Source organism: Chrysoperla carnea, chromosome 5 (assembly GCF_905475395.1).
Source record: "Chrysoperla carnea chromosome 5, inChrCarn1.1, whole genome shotgun sequence".
Taxonomy (NCBI): Eukaryota; Metazoa; Arthropoda; class Insecta; order Neuroptera; family Chrysopidae; genus Chrysoperla; species Chrysoperla carnea.
In genome coordinates, this window is record NC_058341.1 from 33,012,689 (window position 1) to 33,031,696 (window position 19,008).

A 19,008-nucleotide genomic window follows, 5' to 3' on the forward strand; every position below is an offset into this window, starting at 1 on the left:
CGATAACCAGTAGCCAATTATAATCAGTAGATATTAGTAAATTTCACTTAATAATGGAAGGGATTTAAAAAAGTATAAAATGATTTAATTGGATTTGGTCAAATTATCCCACGTTTTATATTTTTATTATATTTTTGTTAGAAAAAAATATAAACTAGTATATTATATTAATAACGTAACATTAAAATCGCCACAATATAGTATACACATAATAATATATACTTTGTTTCATATTAAATTTAGATCTCAAAGTAACGTAGATAATTAGTACACAAAAGTAAATAAAATCTAATCTTAGCTAAGTGCATTGCATTGTTGTATATATTACATTATTACACTATGTGTGTTCATAAAATATCTACAGTCTACAGTTGATCTACAATAAGTCTACAGTCAGTTTATGGTCTTACGTAGACTGTATGAACCATGAAGGATGACACAAATTCAAATTATTCATTAAAATACTTAAACATGATTAAGTAAAATACTTTCCGAGAAATTTATTCCTCCACAAATGTTCATTTCCAGTTCATGGGTGTAACGCCTTAGGACAAATCATTTCAAATGAAACTATATGCAATGAATTAACTTTCCTCTCTCTTCATCAAACTTTTAAATGACCTTTGACACATTATGGAAAATTAAAGTTAGAAACAACTGTTTGGATTAAGCAAGGTTGTTAATAGTCACCCTAATGGGGATTGGGAAGTTATTAATTGGGAGGGTATTCCCATATTGATAACTCCGAAGTGGCATAAATGGTGAATCATCGAAATATAAATATATAATCCTAGTAACTATCCTAGACAATCCTAGTTTCACCTAGAATGTTCATTCGTTTCCAAAATCAAATTTATTAAAATACTTTCCATTTACTTTTAATAATGATTTGCAAACTTGTGTTACCATTTTCTGGATTGGTAGATTTGATTTAGGATTTTTATGGATGCTTGATTGCCGGGGAAGATAGTAATGCCATTAATAAAGTACTCCTGTCTCTTGATTCATTTAAGGGTAAGATTTCCAGTTACGAATGTGATACGCTCTGCGATTTATTTATTTACAGGTATTTCCGTACCTTCACTGAGGTCACAGTAAGGAAAAATATAAAAGCACAATTTCATAGTACAAATATAACATTTTCCAATGTTATTGGTTTGTTATAAACTAGATGAAATTTAATTTGTTTTAATGTCCAGAATTTTATATAATAGTTGACAAAAGTTTTTTCATTTGTTAAATGGCGCTTCTATTAAATATGGTTTGTTTCAAGTTGAGTTTAATTTTTCGCTGCCTTACATTTTGTAAAACAGTTCTGTTGTCTACTTTTCATTGATAATATGAACTAATTAACAACTGTGAACTATGTTTATCTGTTGTGAAAACTTTTATTTTATTTTTTCTATGAACATCGCAAAACTCAATTTACAATAGTTTATTGTTTATGAATGTTGTAAGGGCAAGTAAAGTACCAAGGATCAAAATATACATTTATGCTTTTTTATTACCACATGATATGTATTTTTTTAATAATTTCAACTTTAATCAGGTATGGGTAAAAACATAAAAAATTAATGTGTACGATCATAACGTACCATGAATCGCATCCTAATTTACCAAGGATTATTCCCGCTGATTATACCTGAAAGCGATTTCTTGTATGGAACAGCTACAACTGGTATTTTTACTTACTTGGAGTGAAGGAAACTTTGTCCAACTGGCTATGCATTGATATGGTTACCTATAGCATCGAAGAAAATTGTCCAATTTGATTCGTATCGTTCCATATATCAGTAGTACAGTCCGTAGTGTTATTCAAGGTTCATGACTGTATTATATCTTTTGAAACTTTACCTCCTCAACTTTTAACAAAATAGATGAAACTGATATATGTCTTAATAAAATATCCATAAATTATCAGAATGTGATATAAAAACACTTTTTTAATTTTTCATGAAAAACTTTTGTTTATATTTCACTTGAAAACAAGTGCCATGGATAATTATTCTCTCGGTTGCTGATCGTTCAGTAAGTAAACTTTTGTTGGCATCTCAATATTTGTCTATTAGCTACGTGATTCAGAGCATTTTACATCCAGGGCACTACATAGTATCTTACTGTACATTGCTGCAGGAAATTATATCTGTTGAAAACTACACAAACATGCATAGTAACAAATAATAACAAGTCAAAGACTTTGATAATAATGTGTTCTATATTTATTAATTCATTTACTCCATGACGGTGTAACAAAATTTTATTCTAGCTTTCCAGGCAAGATTTATAGTTCAATTTTTTAACTAGTTAATGGGAATTCTACACTGAAATGAAGTAGTTCACTAATACTCTTCAGTGATGCATTTGACTTATTGTCAGTGAAGCCCTGGAAGGCCTGGCCTAAAGCCTGTGGTAGCAACAATCTCAAGAACCTTAATCACAAGAACATTTAGATAAAAGTAATGCCATAAGTCCGCTAGTAATAAATAACCTTAACAAAAACAATATGAAGCTGTATGAGATGCAAAAGATTAAATATATAATAAAATTCAGACAACGACTAAAACGAAATGTACATGATGAACATAAAGAACAACTTCGTGGTCTTCACCTTAGTTTTGAGTTCGCTCATTAATACTGGATTATTCCAAGTATGTACGCCGTATAAGTCAGAAAGTATTTCTCTTTTCCCAACTACATGAAAGCTCATTAAACCATTATTCGTACAGCCATGGAAAATTTATGAGATGATTAAAAAAAGATGCATGAGAATAATTTCTAGTTCGTATAAGTTTTTTCCAAAATTTTCGAAAATTTTGGTATATTATTAATCATCTTAAAGAAAATTGTTTCCCTGAAGATGAAAAAAATGTGCTTGAACTACCTGTATGAAATGGATCATCAGTATAAAATGTCATTTAAGTTGCAAAACAATTATTGGTTAGCCTTGGAAATATTTGCTTATATTCACAAAGACACAAATTGCGCTGTGAAGGGATTACCTTTTAAAATATCAGAACTTTAAACTGAAATTAAACAACCTATCTCAAGCCATGGCTCAAGCCTCACGTATGTTGTTTGATTTTTTACCGAACCGGCTTAAAATGTCTAGCCAAATCACAAGAAGTTGATTGAAATTGAAAATATGAGACATAACAAATAAAAACAAATTATTAGACAAATTTCCATATCATACTCTTTAAAAATACCCTTCAAAGTTATATCATTTAATACTCTTCAAATTTATATCATTTTAAATAAAAACCCCTAAAAATCATATTGTTTTAATTATAATTAATGTTAAAATCTTAATTTTGTATTGAATTTCATATCTCAAATCAATTTAAACGTGACAATTGTAGTACATACGTGAAATAAGTAAGTTGGTAACATAATATTACAATCATTACAAAAGTAGAGAATATTCTAGATAAAATTACAGTTTTATGTTACATATTCGATACTATTAAGTAATTTACATTGTTGATATTCAATATTTTCTTCTAAGTAGCTAGTATAAACTTAGAAGGAAGTTATAAAATCTGTAAAATAAAATATATAATAAAATAAAGTATTGACTGAGTGCTTAGAACATTTACCAAAGGCGCGGAGTATATGGTGGGGATAATTAAATCGAGTTTTATGAGACCAGTGATTAAAGCTCTGTTCAATGTTTCGTCACGCCTGATAATTAAAATAAAAAACATAATGAATGAGGAGTTTTTAACTTCTCGATCAATACGCAGAAGTACAACTGGAAATTATGTTTTCAACTCTATTTAAATACTTAACTAGGAATTAATCAAAAAGATAACCGGGTAATTTTCTTTACTAAGGTAGGCGGTGAATTACTTTTGGAATTCAAATGATTCCTTAAATATGTAATCCTAAATAACACCTTACCGGTAAACTGAATTTTTTAATGCTCGGCGAGATTCTTTACTAGGATAACGACCATTTTTTTCTTTGTTTCAACAATTCAATAGTATGCGTATTAACTTTCGCTCATAGAGCAATCCGTTACATTCAGAATTCGTACTATATTGTTTTATCGAATCTTACAGTTTTCAAGCTTTAACATATCAAACACTTTTCATTATTTAAATGGGCAACTTTAAGCATCTGCTTCTCGGTGGGAATATTTTTCTGACCTAGAAAACGGATTAACCCGATTTATTTATCATTACCAGTATAATAATCACATTTTTCGCTTTAATAAACTAACAGCAATGATGTTGATATCCCTTTAAGCTACAGGATCATTTTATATCAAAATGATTTTTCAACATTTTAAACGGAATTAATTAAATTCAGTGGTTTTAATTTTCCATTAAGCCATATTAAAACTATTTTATCTAAATATGGTAAATAAAAATTTAATGTTGATAGCTCTTGGTTACGGGAGTATTTAACATACAATTTGTATCTTTTAATGGTTAAATAATTAAATTTTTGTTTTATCAATATTAAAATATAAATTTTAATTTTGTTGTAATTGATATAAAGTGCCGCACGTATGCATAATTTTCCTCTTTGTAGAAGAAACCATCTAAATAATTCATGTAAATTTGGTGTCAATAAATTGACAATATTTTAAGCAGAATAGAAATTTTTTTAATTAATTGATCAAATTTCTATATTTTATCCTTTTATAAATATACTACCATCTTCTTGCGTTGGAATTTTTTATTATTTTTTGAATACTTAAATAGTTGTAGTTTAAAAAATGACAAAGAGCTATGGAAAAGCGTCTGTTTGGAAAATATTAGAATTTTTTTCAAAAATGCGCCGAAACGATTACGAAATGTTGTAATAAAATGAATAATTGACATATTAAAATGAAAACCCCCCACGTAAAAAGTTTTAAGATACGACTCTTTAAAAGTTGGGTGTAACTCATTACAAATAAATAAATTAAAAACGTGATATACTAGCATATATAAATTAAATAATAATAAACATAAAATAACATAAATTTTGTATTTTATTTACATTTTGTAAAATTATTCCATTTTATTAAAAAGTATTTCAAAACATTAAATGTGGTGATGGTTTTTCAACTGTTTTAACCACAAACTTTTAAAAGAGCTTTTTATTGTGAAAGTTTAAAACAACAGACATTCATGAATATTTTTCACCTCTGAACATTTAAGAATGTTTTCTGAAAAACTACTTTCTTTTGTTTTTGCTTCATCGTTTTCTTGGTGTATGTTCTTTAATCATTTATGCCAGTATTTATGATTTGCTGATTAAAATTAAGTATTCTTTTGAGCAAACTTAAAGCCTAAACACCATTTTCTCTGATTGCAATAAAAGTTATTATTTTTGAATCATTTCTAATATTATATATTATAACTAAAAATAATGTTCTTTGTGAGTGAACTTTTTCCAGAACATAGTATTTTTTGAATCTTTATAGACTGTAACATTATAACAGACAGTTCAAGATACCCAGTTTCCATTTTTTTAAATTCGTAGAAGTGAAAATAACAAAAAAAAACGACGGGTTGCACTCCGGGAGTGCCGGCAGAAGTGAAAACTTGAATATTAACGTTGTGCATTTTTGATGTTTTGGAATGGCTAGGGAATAATTTTGCACGAATAACAAAAACAAAAACAAACAAAAATTATATTTTTAATAAAAAGAAAGTGAAAGTAAAAGGTCACATGTCCTAACGCGAGTTTAAAATTTTTTACCCATTCCAAAAAAGTGTACAACGCCGCTAAAGAATCTTTCACTTCAAAAAAAATTTCTGTCCCAACTTTTTTAAACAACTACGATTTTGTCTGATGTTAAGGATTTAATTAATATTGAAACAAGCAGTTATCACATCGCGAAAGCCGTAAATAATGTTAGCATATCGTCTGGGAATAGCAGAGTAAGGTTAGGAGATTGGTTAATACATTTTTCGATATATATTATCCTCGCTAAAAGCTTGGATAATAATTTCAAGCTTGACATTAAACTCTCTAGCAATAAGCAATACAATTTTTTTTTTCAATGTATATCGTAATAATATATTTATCAGAATTTTCTTTACATCAATTAACTAAATACATATTTCACTGAATACTGCTGAGGAACAAAGACCCTTATATGTGCACTTTCATCTAACTATACACAGACACTTCCAGTATAAATTCAAAACAATGCTAATTGTTCTTCTTGTCATATGATTTAAGAAACAGTATTTACTCGGGACCGTATTTAACTTTATACTAAAGCTTTCAATTTTCCATTTGTACCTATGAAGGTACCATAGAAATCAATACACCTAATCTTATTTTTCTGCTTTTACGAGAAGTTTTTACATATGATTTAAAAAAGCTTTCATTTATTTGATAACGCTTTGATAATTTTAAATACAACATATTAAAAATGATAAATTGGAAGCCTTTTTAATAACTACACTAGTTTAGCTGGTTCTTCAAATGTCCATTCAGTTAGCTTTTACTATGCATATGGCTACCATATTGTTTTTACGCAATTATCTTCAAAAGTAGCTATTACTCACTAAGTGAGCTTTGAGGCCTCTATGTGACCAAAGACCTTTGGAAAAATTCACTTTTATTTTGGGAAGTAATCAAAACAGCAGCGTTAAATAAAGATACATCCCTCCCTTGACATCCCTCCCTTGAATTGTTTTTTTGGCATACTCCCGAAACAAAAAATATTAGCTTTTTAATTTTAAATGAAAAGTTCTATTGAATCTCATAAATTAAAGTTTATTATAACAAATCTTAGATGAAAGAAAAATTATATAATGTTTTTCCAAAAGTCATTTAAAATTCAAGCACCGCATTTAAAGTTATAAATATTTTTAAATTTAGAAAAGCACACTCCTTTGTCACGTAATAAATTTAGAACCATCTCTATTCAGGTAATTATTTTGTTATTGGTTCACTAACATAGAGAATATAATTAAAATTACAATATTAAGTTAGAAACGAACTTGAAACTTTGTAATTTTAATGATACAATATTACCAAATATTACCAAACAGTATGGTAGCTAAGATATTTTTTTTATCATATTGAAGATATTAAAAATTTATTTTTATCGCAAATTTGCTCAGCCAATTATTTACAAGTGCCAAGTTTACATCTTGGAACATATCATGAGTTACGCTGAAAAATGGTCTCTTAAAAGTATCATATTCATAAGTAAATTGGCTTTACTAATATTGAGTTGACATATCAATACACCTAATATTATTTTTGTGCTTTTACGAAAAGTTTTTACATATGATTTAAAAAAACTCTCATTTATTTGATAACGCTTTGATAATTTTAAATACAACATATTAAAAATGATAAATCGGAAGCCTTTTTAATAATTACACTAGTTTAGTTGGTTCTTCAAATGTCCAATCAGTTAGCTTTTACTATGCATGTGGCTACCATATTGTTTTTACGCAATTATCTTCAAAAGTAGCTATTACTCACTATGTGAGCTTTGAGGTCACTATGTGACCAAAGACCTTTGGAAATATTCACTTTTATTTTGGGAAGTAATCAAAACAGCAGCGTTAAATAAAGATACATCCCTCCCTTGACATCCCTCCCTTGAATTGTTTTTTTGGCATACTCCCGAAACAAAAAAGATTAGCTTTTTAATTTTAAATGAAAAGTTCTATTGAATCTCATAAATTAAAGTTTATTATAACAAATCTTAGATGAAAGAAAAATTATATAATGTTTTTCCAAAAGTCATTTAAAATTCAAGCACCGCATTTAAAGTTATAAATATTTTTAAATTTAGAAAAGCACACTCCTTTGTCACGTAATAAATTTAGAACCATCTCTATTCAGGTAATTATTTTGTTATTGGTTCACTAACATAGAGAATATAATTAAAATTACAATATTAAGTTAGAAACGAACTTGAAACTTTGTAATTTTAATGATACAATATTACCAAATATTACCAAACAGTATGGTAGCTAAGATATTTATCATATTGAAGATTATTTTTATCGCAAATTTGCTCAGTCAATTATTTACAAGTGCCAAGTTTACATCTTCGAACATATTATGAGTTACGCTGAAAAATGGTCTCTTAAAAATATCATATTCATAAGTAAATTGGCTTTACTAATAATGAGTTGACATGCATTGTCATTTTTCAGATATTCGAGTTCTGAAAAATTATAGAAGAAATTTCATATATAATTTTGATTGAATAAAACTGATGAGCATTTAATTTCAAAGAGATATTATACGAGAGGTTGTGTTTTTATTGCTCTTCTTGGTGGCTTATGGTACAATTTTTCGATAAAAACATGCTTGGCTTGATCGTTAATTGTGCAAAGTTACCTATCATATTAATTTCTAACACATTTATGAATACAACCTTGCAAACACGCTGGCTTTTCGCTACTAAGTGTGTAAAATAAAAAAAGGCTAATTAGTCTTCTTTTTAACTTGGTGCCTGGTTCCAGAAGTGTCATTATACAAAAACAAATTCTTTACTTTTACATGTATGAATTTATCCCCCCCCCCTGTACGAATTTTAAATTCATTGTGAGCTTAAATGTTTTATCCCTTTTGACCAACCTAAATTTTCGTTTGATCCCTCTCCATTCGGGAAATATTCTCTATTGAAATTTAATTTAGAGTTAATAACATTATGGCACTCCAATCAACGACTATTATTTTAATCATAAACACAAGTTTTGGACCATTTTTGGCTATTTTCGTTAGACTATCCTCGGTTCAAAAAATATTAACGATTGAAATGATTTCCCACGACCACCACAATAAAATGATAGCACACTTGAACTGCAAACACTTGATCATCCATTCGCCTCTCTTTACCATCCGTGACGTGACATCATGTTTCATTAAAGAGTTATTAAAGATTACAAATTTTCGATAATTAACAAATTAAAGAAAAAAAAAAAAACATAAACTATATTTTAAGCTTAAATAGTGCGAATTTTTGAGTGTGGTTGGTTTTAATTGCTTCACCATCGTATGACCACTTTTATTGCTGTTGTAGTTTATTTTCATTAATATATCTGAAGCGAGACAAATATTGACTGCAAGCTCCGTGTCTCGTTCTTCCTCCCCCTACACTTAGTATCGTGTACACGGCCCTGTTAATTTTGAGCAACCCTCTTCTTATAACAACATCATGAATATACCATATGTACATATTATAAACGTACGACATCATACACTCATTTATACACAAAATGTTATTAGTTCGTTGGCTCTCTGCCATATCAATTATGAATTACTTAATCAAAATCAAGTAATAGTATCTACCATACATTATAATATACCTAACTATGTCGGGTGTATCAAAAGTATCGGAGTGGTCCAAAAACTTCAAGGATTAAAAAATCAATTTATTAAGGATCTAAAGGTGGTCATGAATTGACCATGACAGGTCTTATAATGATTAAGTTCAAAATTTCTAAAGGAAACGCCTATTTTTTCAATTCGTATAAGAGGTCGTAGAAAATATATTTTAACCAAACATTTTTTGATTACCGAATAGTTACGGCAGAAATCAACTGTAAAATTTTCTCCATAAAGGAACGAAAATGATTGATATTCTCTAAGGCTAGCCATTTTCAAGATGAGGTCATATAAAAGTAATTTTCAACGAGGAATCTAACAGTGACCTTAGTTTTGGTTCGTAAATTTTTTCTCTTATGATCCAACAGCATATTAGAATTACTTTTCGCTAAGATCGACACCAAGATCGAAATTAAGGTTAACGTTAGATTTCTTAACGATAGATCTTACTTAATTCAACTGATAAGCAGTCATAGAACAACTGGGTTTTTTTGAAAGCGATTTTCAACGTGGTATTTAAGTCACGAAGTATACATGTCTCGTCTGAAGTAACAATCCAGACCATGGTGACTACCAAACTAAAATTTTTACTCTCTACTAAATATTATAATAAAATTGCTCAACGTGGTTTCACTTCACAGAATGTCCGAGTTTTACAAGTAAAATTTTTGCAGTCTATTTTTGAGGTAACTATTCTTGTCGCAATAAATACTTCAGTTCAATATATTTTTCTAAATGTATTTTATACGAATTGACAATAAATTCAATTCGGTTTCAATTTAAATATTTGAAGGTGACCTTCATTTTGATAGATTTTTTAACTGTAAAAGCTTTTATTTGAAACATTTTTTCAAAAGATGTTTCTCTGGAAAATTCTTGGACCGTCTCGATACTTTTGTTGCACCCCATATATAATAGGCTCTATAATAATAGCATAAAGAAGGCTAGTGAATATGTATTATAATTTACCTGCTACATAATAATGACATCACTTCATTTTGTATACTAGCCGTGGGGCTACGGCCTTTAAGAACCAGATCGAAATAACTATTTGTTGTAGAGTAGAGTAGTCTTAATCGTAAACCTTTACTTTAAACAGCCAGTGCAACAATCTTGTTTTCTATCAAATGATAGACTACTTTAAAAATGTTATTTTCGTATTCTGGACAAAAACGTAAGGATATCACAAAATTTTGGGTTTCGTTTTTCGGAGTGAAAACAATACCTTCTTAGCAGGATATTCACTACTCAGTTTGTCTATCACCATTTATATATACTTTACAGTATAAATTATTTAATAATAATTAATAATAATAATAATCGAATTTTCAATTATATTATACCGACAATAGGATATTATTGTCTGTGTTTGAAAGATATTTAAATTGAAATAGATGTTTAGTCGATGTAAAATCTATTTCAATCTACGAAACTTTACTTTAAAGGTTCTACGACGACTATTATCTATTATAAATTACGTTTTATTCCGTTAAGATTTTCGTCATTGTGAATAATCGTCAGTAATATTTCTCAATATTAGCTTGTTTATTTGTATGCTTGTCCTACTTTCACGCCAAAAACGAGATAAATAATCCACGGAATTTTTTGCGTAGCAACAGTTAAAGGTCAGTTAAAATACAATGACAGCTTTCTTTCCCCCAAAATTTGTCATTCCTACGAAAAAATGTTAATAAATTCATAGAATTATGAATGCATATTCAAATAATGCTAAAATTAGGTCATTAAATTTCCTGAAAAAATAGGAAACAACTTTTTAGAGTTTGATAAACGTATTTTAATGATAAATTTTATAAATACCTTGTATTTTTTTGATAAACTTAAGGGAGATGAGAAAGAGACGTTTGAAGTCGTTTTAAAGATTCAGAGCACGATGTTAATATTTCAGCTCGTAATTTCTCTACGTTTCGAGAAAATGGGCTGGTTTTATGAGCATCTGTATACCAAAACAAGCATGATACTTTAATATTCCCTTCATATATTATATGTAGTATGAAAAATGTTAATAAGTATTTTAGGTACGAATTCAGGAAGCTAAATAAACATGATTCTTATTCTCGAGGTTTACAGAAATGCAGGATTGTATATATTCCTGTAAAGTTTATTATTAAATTCATTTTATAGAAAGCTTTATGTCTGCTTAATTTACATATTCGGGGGCGCAAAATGAATACAAACATCAAGCTTTACAGGAGTATAAACAACTCTGTATTTCTGTAACACATAGAGAATAAGAACCATGTTATAGGAAGTTTTATGATTATTTTGGGTCGTTTAATGCGAACTTAAAATATTTACTATTTCTCTTGAAATACCCTGTATATGCAAGACATAGAAAGCCAAGTTTGACGATATACGAATAGTCAGGATTTGAAAATAATGTTTATCACGACAGATTTGTTTTACAAGATAAGAGTTAAATAAACGATGTTTGTTTGTTATGCCTAGCATAAACAACTTGTTAAATGTTTGTTTTCGTTGGATAAAGTTGATTTTGAACGTAAAAATGTAAACTCGTCATCAATATTTAAATTTTATAGTAGGGTTTGAAGGATTATAGTTATCTGCAATACAATATGGTCTACTCAGTCATATATAGACATTTAATCTTCTATTGATTGCTATAAATAAAATAATGTATGAATTTTAAATTTTAAATAATTTAATGTCTAGACACCTTTTTTACATTAAAAGCTTAAGTAGTTTTGTACATTTTCATTCAGTTTTTATTACCCATTTGGTATATGATATGTTGGATATAATAAGAGGTGAAAAATTTAAAAAGATTACTTAAATATTCAACGCATACAATGGTGACCTTTGAATCGTCGGACGTTAAAAGGTTAAGTAGTTTTGTAAATTTTCATTCAGTTTTTATTACCCATTTGGTGTATGATATGTTGGATATATTAAGAGGTGAAAAATTAAAAAAAAAAACTTAAATATTCAACGCATACAATGATGGCCTTTGAATCCTCAGAAACCAATAAACTGTCGTAAATATTATTTGCTAAAGTAGGGGGGTCGTACAGAAAATCTTACACGGTAAGTGAGCTCCATGTTCTTTAATTTCAGTGTTCGGTTGTTTTTAAAGTGACGATGACGCGAGCTCTACGATTTTTGTTCATCCAAAAAAGTGTTCAACGCGTCTAAAGAAGTTTTCACTTCAAAACTTGCAGACGAACAACGACAAATTTCATTGAATATCTGCAGAGTCATTGTTAAGCCTTCTCAAATATCTTGAGGCAAGGTTTTCTTAATTATGACTTGATTGAGTATTTGCTGTGGCATTGTTTAGTCAAATCTCTTCGGGAAAGTTTTCTTAATGGTTGGGAAGAGGAAGCGGGCGAAGAGTTGAAGAAACAACGAAGTTTAGTAATCATAAATGTATTAGAAAAAGCTCACTTTGATCACTAGTTATGTAAACTACTTTTTAAAGTAGAACAAATGTTTCACTTTTTTTAATATTTAAATTATATTGCTATATAAAAGTGCAAAGTTTTATATTTGTTTAAACAAAAAATATTCGATTCACAATCTAGTGCTTATTCAAGATCGTGTTCTATATTCAAACATGATTTTTTCGAACTATTTGAGTAAGAGAAAATACCATTAATTTTTTTTATTGTATTATGTATATTTCAGATAGCCCATCACATCTTTTACGGATCAAATAATATATTATACGTATAGAAACAAATGGTGTAAAATAATAGCCATTAACAGAATATTTATATTCGTTGTGTTTTATTAGCCATCTAAAAAGAAGGTTTTATATTATATTTTGAATGCGTTTGTTCAGCGAGCATTTAAGTTTATTGTTTGATGAGCTTATGATAAGAAAGACAATTTTATAAGATAAATATAAATAAAAAATTCAATTATATTTCCTAGTATTATGATCGTGCTGGCATAGCTGGAAAATTGGAGACGTTGTGGATATATGAATAAGATTTATTTTTTACAATTTCGTCATTTCAACAATATTCCTTAGGCAAATTAGTTGAGAAAAATTTATTGAAAAACCGTTAAGAACCATTTAAGTGTTGCAGCAAATGAAATGTGGTTATAAAATGTATTATCGGAAAAGAGAGAGTAACGCAAGGTTTTAATTGGATCTTATTTAAACGTTTTTAATCGTATTCAAATTTGTTTCTTTAATGTAAGAACTATGGGCTGATATAAACGAATTTTTATCCGTTTTATATTCTTGCAAAGAAAATTATAGTGAGCGATATTTTTAATGGTTTTAACAGAACTTTTTCTATTGATATTTTTAAAAAACAAAGTTTTTTCAAATGCTTATTCTTTGATCCTTGATAAGGTCCCTTTTTCGATAAAAAAAATGTGCCTTCTATTATTAAATGTCTTTATTGCAGTTTTGGAAGCTTGGAAGTATAAAAAACAATGCTAGATATCGAACAATTTTACTCTTTCTGCCTAAATTCGCCGATTTTAAACATCGAGTCTAGTTGAAGTTTAGTAATAAGACCCTACAGAACCGCAATCGTAATATAAAAAATATACTTTTAATAAAAAAAAGAATTAATTTTTTCTTTCAAAAAATTAAAAGTGGTTCTGTGCCATTTATATATAACTAGCTGTGAACTGCCCGCTTTGCTGGACAACATCCCCGCGTTCACCCCGTCCCCCTATTTCCTTTTGCGTAGAGGTAGTTTTGTTATGTACACGTCATGCTGTTTTATTTGATACCCCATTAGGATATATTTGAAAATTTTCGAATATTCATCCCCACTTTTTCACTCTACTTTTCCACCTCCTAGGAAATATAATAGATAATAAAAATCGTTGAAGCTGGTTGTATACCATGTCAATGTTTGAGCTAAATCGATGGACAACTTTTTAAGTTTTTGAAACACATCCCTTCCAACCCCTATTTCTATCCCTTTATCTACTATATTATACATGTATCATAAAAACCTTCCTCCATCTATTAGAAAAAACTGCATCAAAGTCCGTTGCGTAGTTTTAAAGATCTAAGCATCCATAGAGATTAGGTACAGACAGACGGAAGCGACTTTGTTTTATTGGTACTTTGTATATAAAATAATACGAATTATATAACAATGACCTTCAGTGGGACAATTGCAGTATGTTCTTTTAGTTTATTTGAAAAGCGAATAGAAAGTGGATAAATCACAAACAATTGAAGGCAGAAAAGTCCACGGGGAATTTATTGCATAATTTAACTCACATTCACAGAGTGCGGTTTTCTAAAAATAAGATTTAGTGTTATTTTCCTTGGACTAGGTTTAAAGATAATGCAAACTTAAAAGCATTGTAAATAAAATCGTTCGGTTAATTTTAAATACGTAACAATCTACATAAAAAAAGTTCTAGTATAAATTTTTGTGGACAGGTCCATTATTTATCGGTATATACGTAAATGTTCTAGTTCATGCTTATGTAGTCTCATCTATATAAAATTTATATACGTTTGAGCTCAGTGATTTTCGTTTCATCTTTATATGTTTTAATATTTTATTAAACACCATAAACTGCTCCATATCGTTATGCCAACGATCACTATGATATTATCGACCCTAACAGTTTAATACAAATTTTACGATTTATTTATTATCTATTATAAACAAAATTTTGGTTATAATAAATCTATAAAGATAAAAATGTTCGCCCATAAGCAAACTTATAAAAGTATTTTCTCATACATATTTATAATTTTAACAAAAATTAATATATTCTTGAAGATAAAATCATAAATTTTAACGTATCGTTGCTTTTTACTGTTCATGCAAAACCACTGACAGTCAACTGGTAAACTTCAATCGTAAGAGAAAATAGTTGTGTTTTCGCAAAATAGGCTTAAATATAAGTATATTTTTCTATTAAAATTATTATCACATTATCAATTAATTATGGGGTTTATCAATTAATATTCCAGTGGCAAAATGTCACAAATATCAACCATTATCGTCATTTTTACAAGCTTCTATTTAGTTTCACCTATCCCGTTATATGCCTGTAATTTGGATGACATTATCTGGTAAGGTTGTGGCATCCTGATTTTCCCATCGCAATATGGTGGAAGCGATGGGAAAATCAGGATGCCACAACCAAAATTTCAATAAGAAATACTTTTTAAGGAACAAGCTTTTATTGTACAAAAAAGTAGAAAATAATTTTATCTATGAGTCACTCATACCCGACTATTTGTTGTGGAGTGGATGAGGCGTTCCGCTTCATTATTCATACATTAACCTCAAGCTTTTACAAATAGTCGGATATGACTCATAGATAAAATGATTTTCAACTTTTTAGTACAATAAAAGCTTGTCCCTTAAAAGTATTTTTTATTAAAATTTTATCGATATAATATCGACCAAATTGAAAATTGTTATTAATTTATATCAAATATTTACATGCGTTTATTAGAATTAAATTTGACGGCAGCATCGTAATATTTTCCATTCTACTGACTGCATTAAATATGCCGTCCGTTTTAGATCTCAGTCCATTGCTGTTGGGCAGGACAAGCAAAATGTTAAACCATTAACAGCTAAAATTAACATTACTTTTGAAGTGTTCAAGTCGTGATTCTATATGTTCAAAAGCGCTTTGATGAAAACTGTTTTTTAAAGTGAATATACTATAGACGCGTTAGACTATATTTAAAATATCTATAATAAATAATATTTGGTAGGATAAAATATAATGGTTTCGTGTCAGCAATTTGTTATGAACATAGCTACAGTACACCGTAACACAATAACATACGTTCTAAAACTATTTTCAATTGAAAAAACGATACTTATTAATATTTAAAGCTGTATAATTAACTACTAACTAAGTAATTGATGACTCTATTAACTGACTATATTTGGTTAATGAATTAACCATTAACTAAGTAATGGATCTTTGTTAATTTCTAATTACTGTTCATAGATGGCCTTCGACAATTTATTACTAACCCATACGCCGTCTATCAAAAACTTTCAGTTTTGTATTGATATAAATGGTAAGCAATTTTTCGGGTAACAAATTTTTCTGTTATATTTTGAAGTAAACATGAATGAAAATTATCAGAATATGCTAGAATTGTTTTTGAAGGAAGTTTTCCCAACAAATGATGATTTACCAAAATAATATCTCAACTGAAATACCTAATAAATATCAAATGAAAGAAACTTACCTGTAAACGTTCCGCATAATACACCAAACTAGCAAATACAACTATACCCAAAACAAGAAAAAACACTAATAATGTTAATTCTTTCGCACTTGCTTTAAATGTATGTATTAATATTTTTAGGTCCGGTGAATGACGTGTTAATTTGAATAAACGTAATATACGTATTATTGAAAAAAATTCTAAAATATTCGCTTTATCAGCAATGGGTTGGGCAATACTAGTTTGCAATATCCAATCCGTGTAAAAACTTAACGTTGCTATAAAATCAATTATATTTACTGGCGATTTTATAAAATCCATAATGTTTGGTGCAACCTGCAACAAAAAAGATTGGCTTCAATATATATGTTTTAATGTATTCAGTTATATTCCATTTTCAAATAAAAAATATTAATAAAATAATAGACTTGATAGTTCTTTGGTGTTATTTAAAGGTCTTGAAGACAACATAAAAACAATTTGTACTTAGCTAAGAAGATAGTATATATTTAAGTAAAATAAACCTTAAAAAAAGATTCTTCTGTCACTTTTAAAATAAACAAGTGAAATTTACTCAATTAAAAAACCCTCGACAAATGTAGTTTTTTTTTTGAAGCTTTCTCCAAACTGAACCGATTTTCTCTAAACATATCTAGGAACAGTCTTCATTAAATTATCTTTCTAAATAAAATTCAAAATCAAAATCGGCTCATCCGTTTAGGAGCTACAATGCCACAGACAGATATACCATAGCGGCCAAACTTATAATGCTCCTCTTTTTCTAACCGACAGGAGCAACCATAACTTTTAAGCTTATCGCATACTTTTCCCGCCTTCTCGAAAGGCAACGCCCCACTTACGGGAATTTAAAAAACTTATAAACATAAACAAAAAAGTTGTTCGGCTTAGCAGAATTAAACCACACATCATATCCTGACTGATACAAAATCTATAACAAGCCAAATTCCCTGTAAAATCGTTGAAATCTCCTGTACTACAAAGTGTAGAGGTAATACTAACATATTCTAGATTAAAACCGTAAATGTTTACAAACATCCATTAACCTCTATATACACTTGAATATTTATCAAAACTTGCTTACAAAAAACCGAACTGACTTCAAACAAATGCCCAAGCAAGTAAAATAAGAATTTTGAAACCAATAATGAATATTTTTTACTATAAATATTTTGAGCTAATATGTTTTGAAGTCAACGTCAATGAATCGATTACTAGACACAGATATGGTCGGGGCCAACTTCAAGACGTCATTGCTTAAAAAGGAAAATATGTTAAAAATATTCATTTCATAATTAGTTTTTATCTTTCTGTGAATTTGTTTAAAGTAGATTCTATAGTTTATGTTTATTTTTCTATTTTGTTAAATAAAGTACGTCTCAATAACTACATTAAATAAGTGAAAACAAACAATTGACTGAGTTAAATTTTGAACTACCATTTATAGACAGACAGTGTTGATAAAGTTATTGTTGGTAAAGAAAGATATCCACTTCTCTTACACACACATACAATACGTGTATACATACTATATGTTCGTTACATAATTTGTGCCTTTACGGGCCAACAGTGATGTTTAGAAAAAAATGTTTCAAATAAAAGTGTTTATGTTTTTATTAAGAGCATTTTTTTATATTTAAGATTTTGTTCTATCTCTAACGGTTTACAAGATGGGTCCTACGGGCTTAAGGAACAATTGACCTATATTGCTCATTTACGAACTCCACCTCACTTTTTACGTCCTAAGCACGCTTTACAAATTTCAGCTCTAATATCTCTTTTATATCGGTATAAAAAAAACGGTACCACCATGAAAAGATACCATATTTGATAGAAAAAGAGTCAATAAAGAGTGAATAGTTTATAAAAAGCGAAAATATCGAGCGACACAAGAAAATACACTCGTATTGGTAGCCTCCTCTTTTTTCGTCGGTTAAAAACACAACATACTATGTTTATATAATAACAGCTTATATTACAATGTATATTATTATTATACATCCAGATTTTAGTGTCAAATTATAATAAATTTTATCTATTTAATAAAATTACTTACACTTTGTTTAGTATAACTTAAAATTAATACATAGATGAATGTACTATATAAAATTTACATAATTATTGTAATATTTTGATACATAATCCATTTTATTATATCTTCACATAGGGAAGTTCTTATAATCGGCCCGAAAATTCAAACGAAAAATTTATCATAACTTTCGTTTCATAGTTAGGACGATATTTTTAATACCCCTTAAAATAAAATCAAGATTTCGTAACTATATTTTAGGAGAAATATAAAACAACACAAAATTGGAATTTTTGATAATTAGTGAAATTGTTGCAAAATTTCGTCTACAGACAAAAGTACTAATATTTACAAACCAAAACTGAATTTTATGAATTTGTATAATTAAACAAGTGAAATTAAGCAATTTACGGAGTTTTCCAGTAAGTAAAGAAAGATAGCCACTCTTACACACAACGTAATAAGAGTATATTTCTTCTCACTACCTGAG

At 28.5% G+C, this 19,008-nt stretch overlaps 1 protein-coding gene across 1 annotated transcript in view; it reads right to left on the minus strand.

Annotated features, from left to right (window-relative positions):
• Positions 1-19,008, minus strand: part of LOC123301121 (potassium voltage-gated channel protein Shaw-like) — a 128,444-nt gene that overhangs the window by 39,727 nt on the left and 69,709 nt on the right. The window contains exon 6 of the mRNA XM_044883853.1: positions 16,493-16,807. Within this exon, the coding sequence (XP_044739788.1) occupies positions 16,493-16,807 (315 nt within the window). The remainder of the gene's footprint in view (positions 1-16,492; positions 16,808-19,008) is intronic.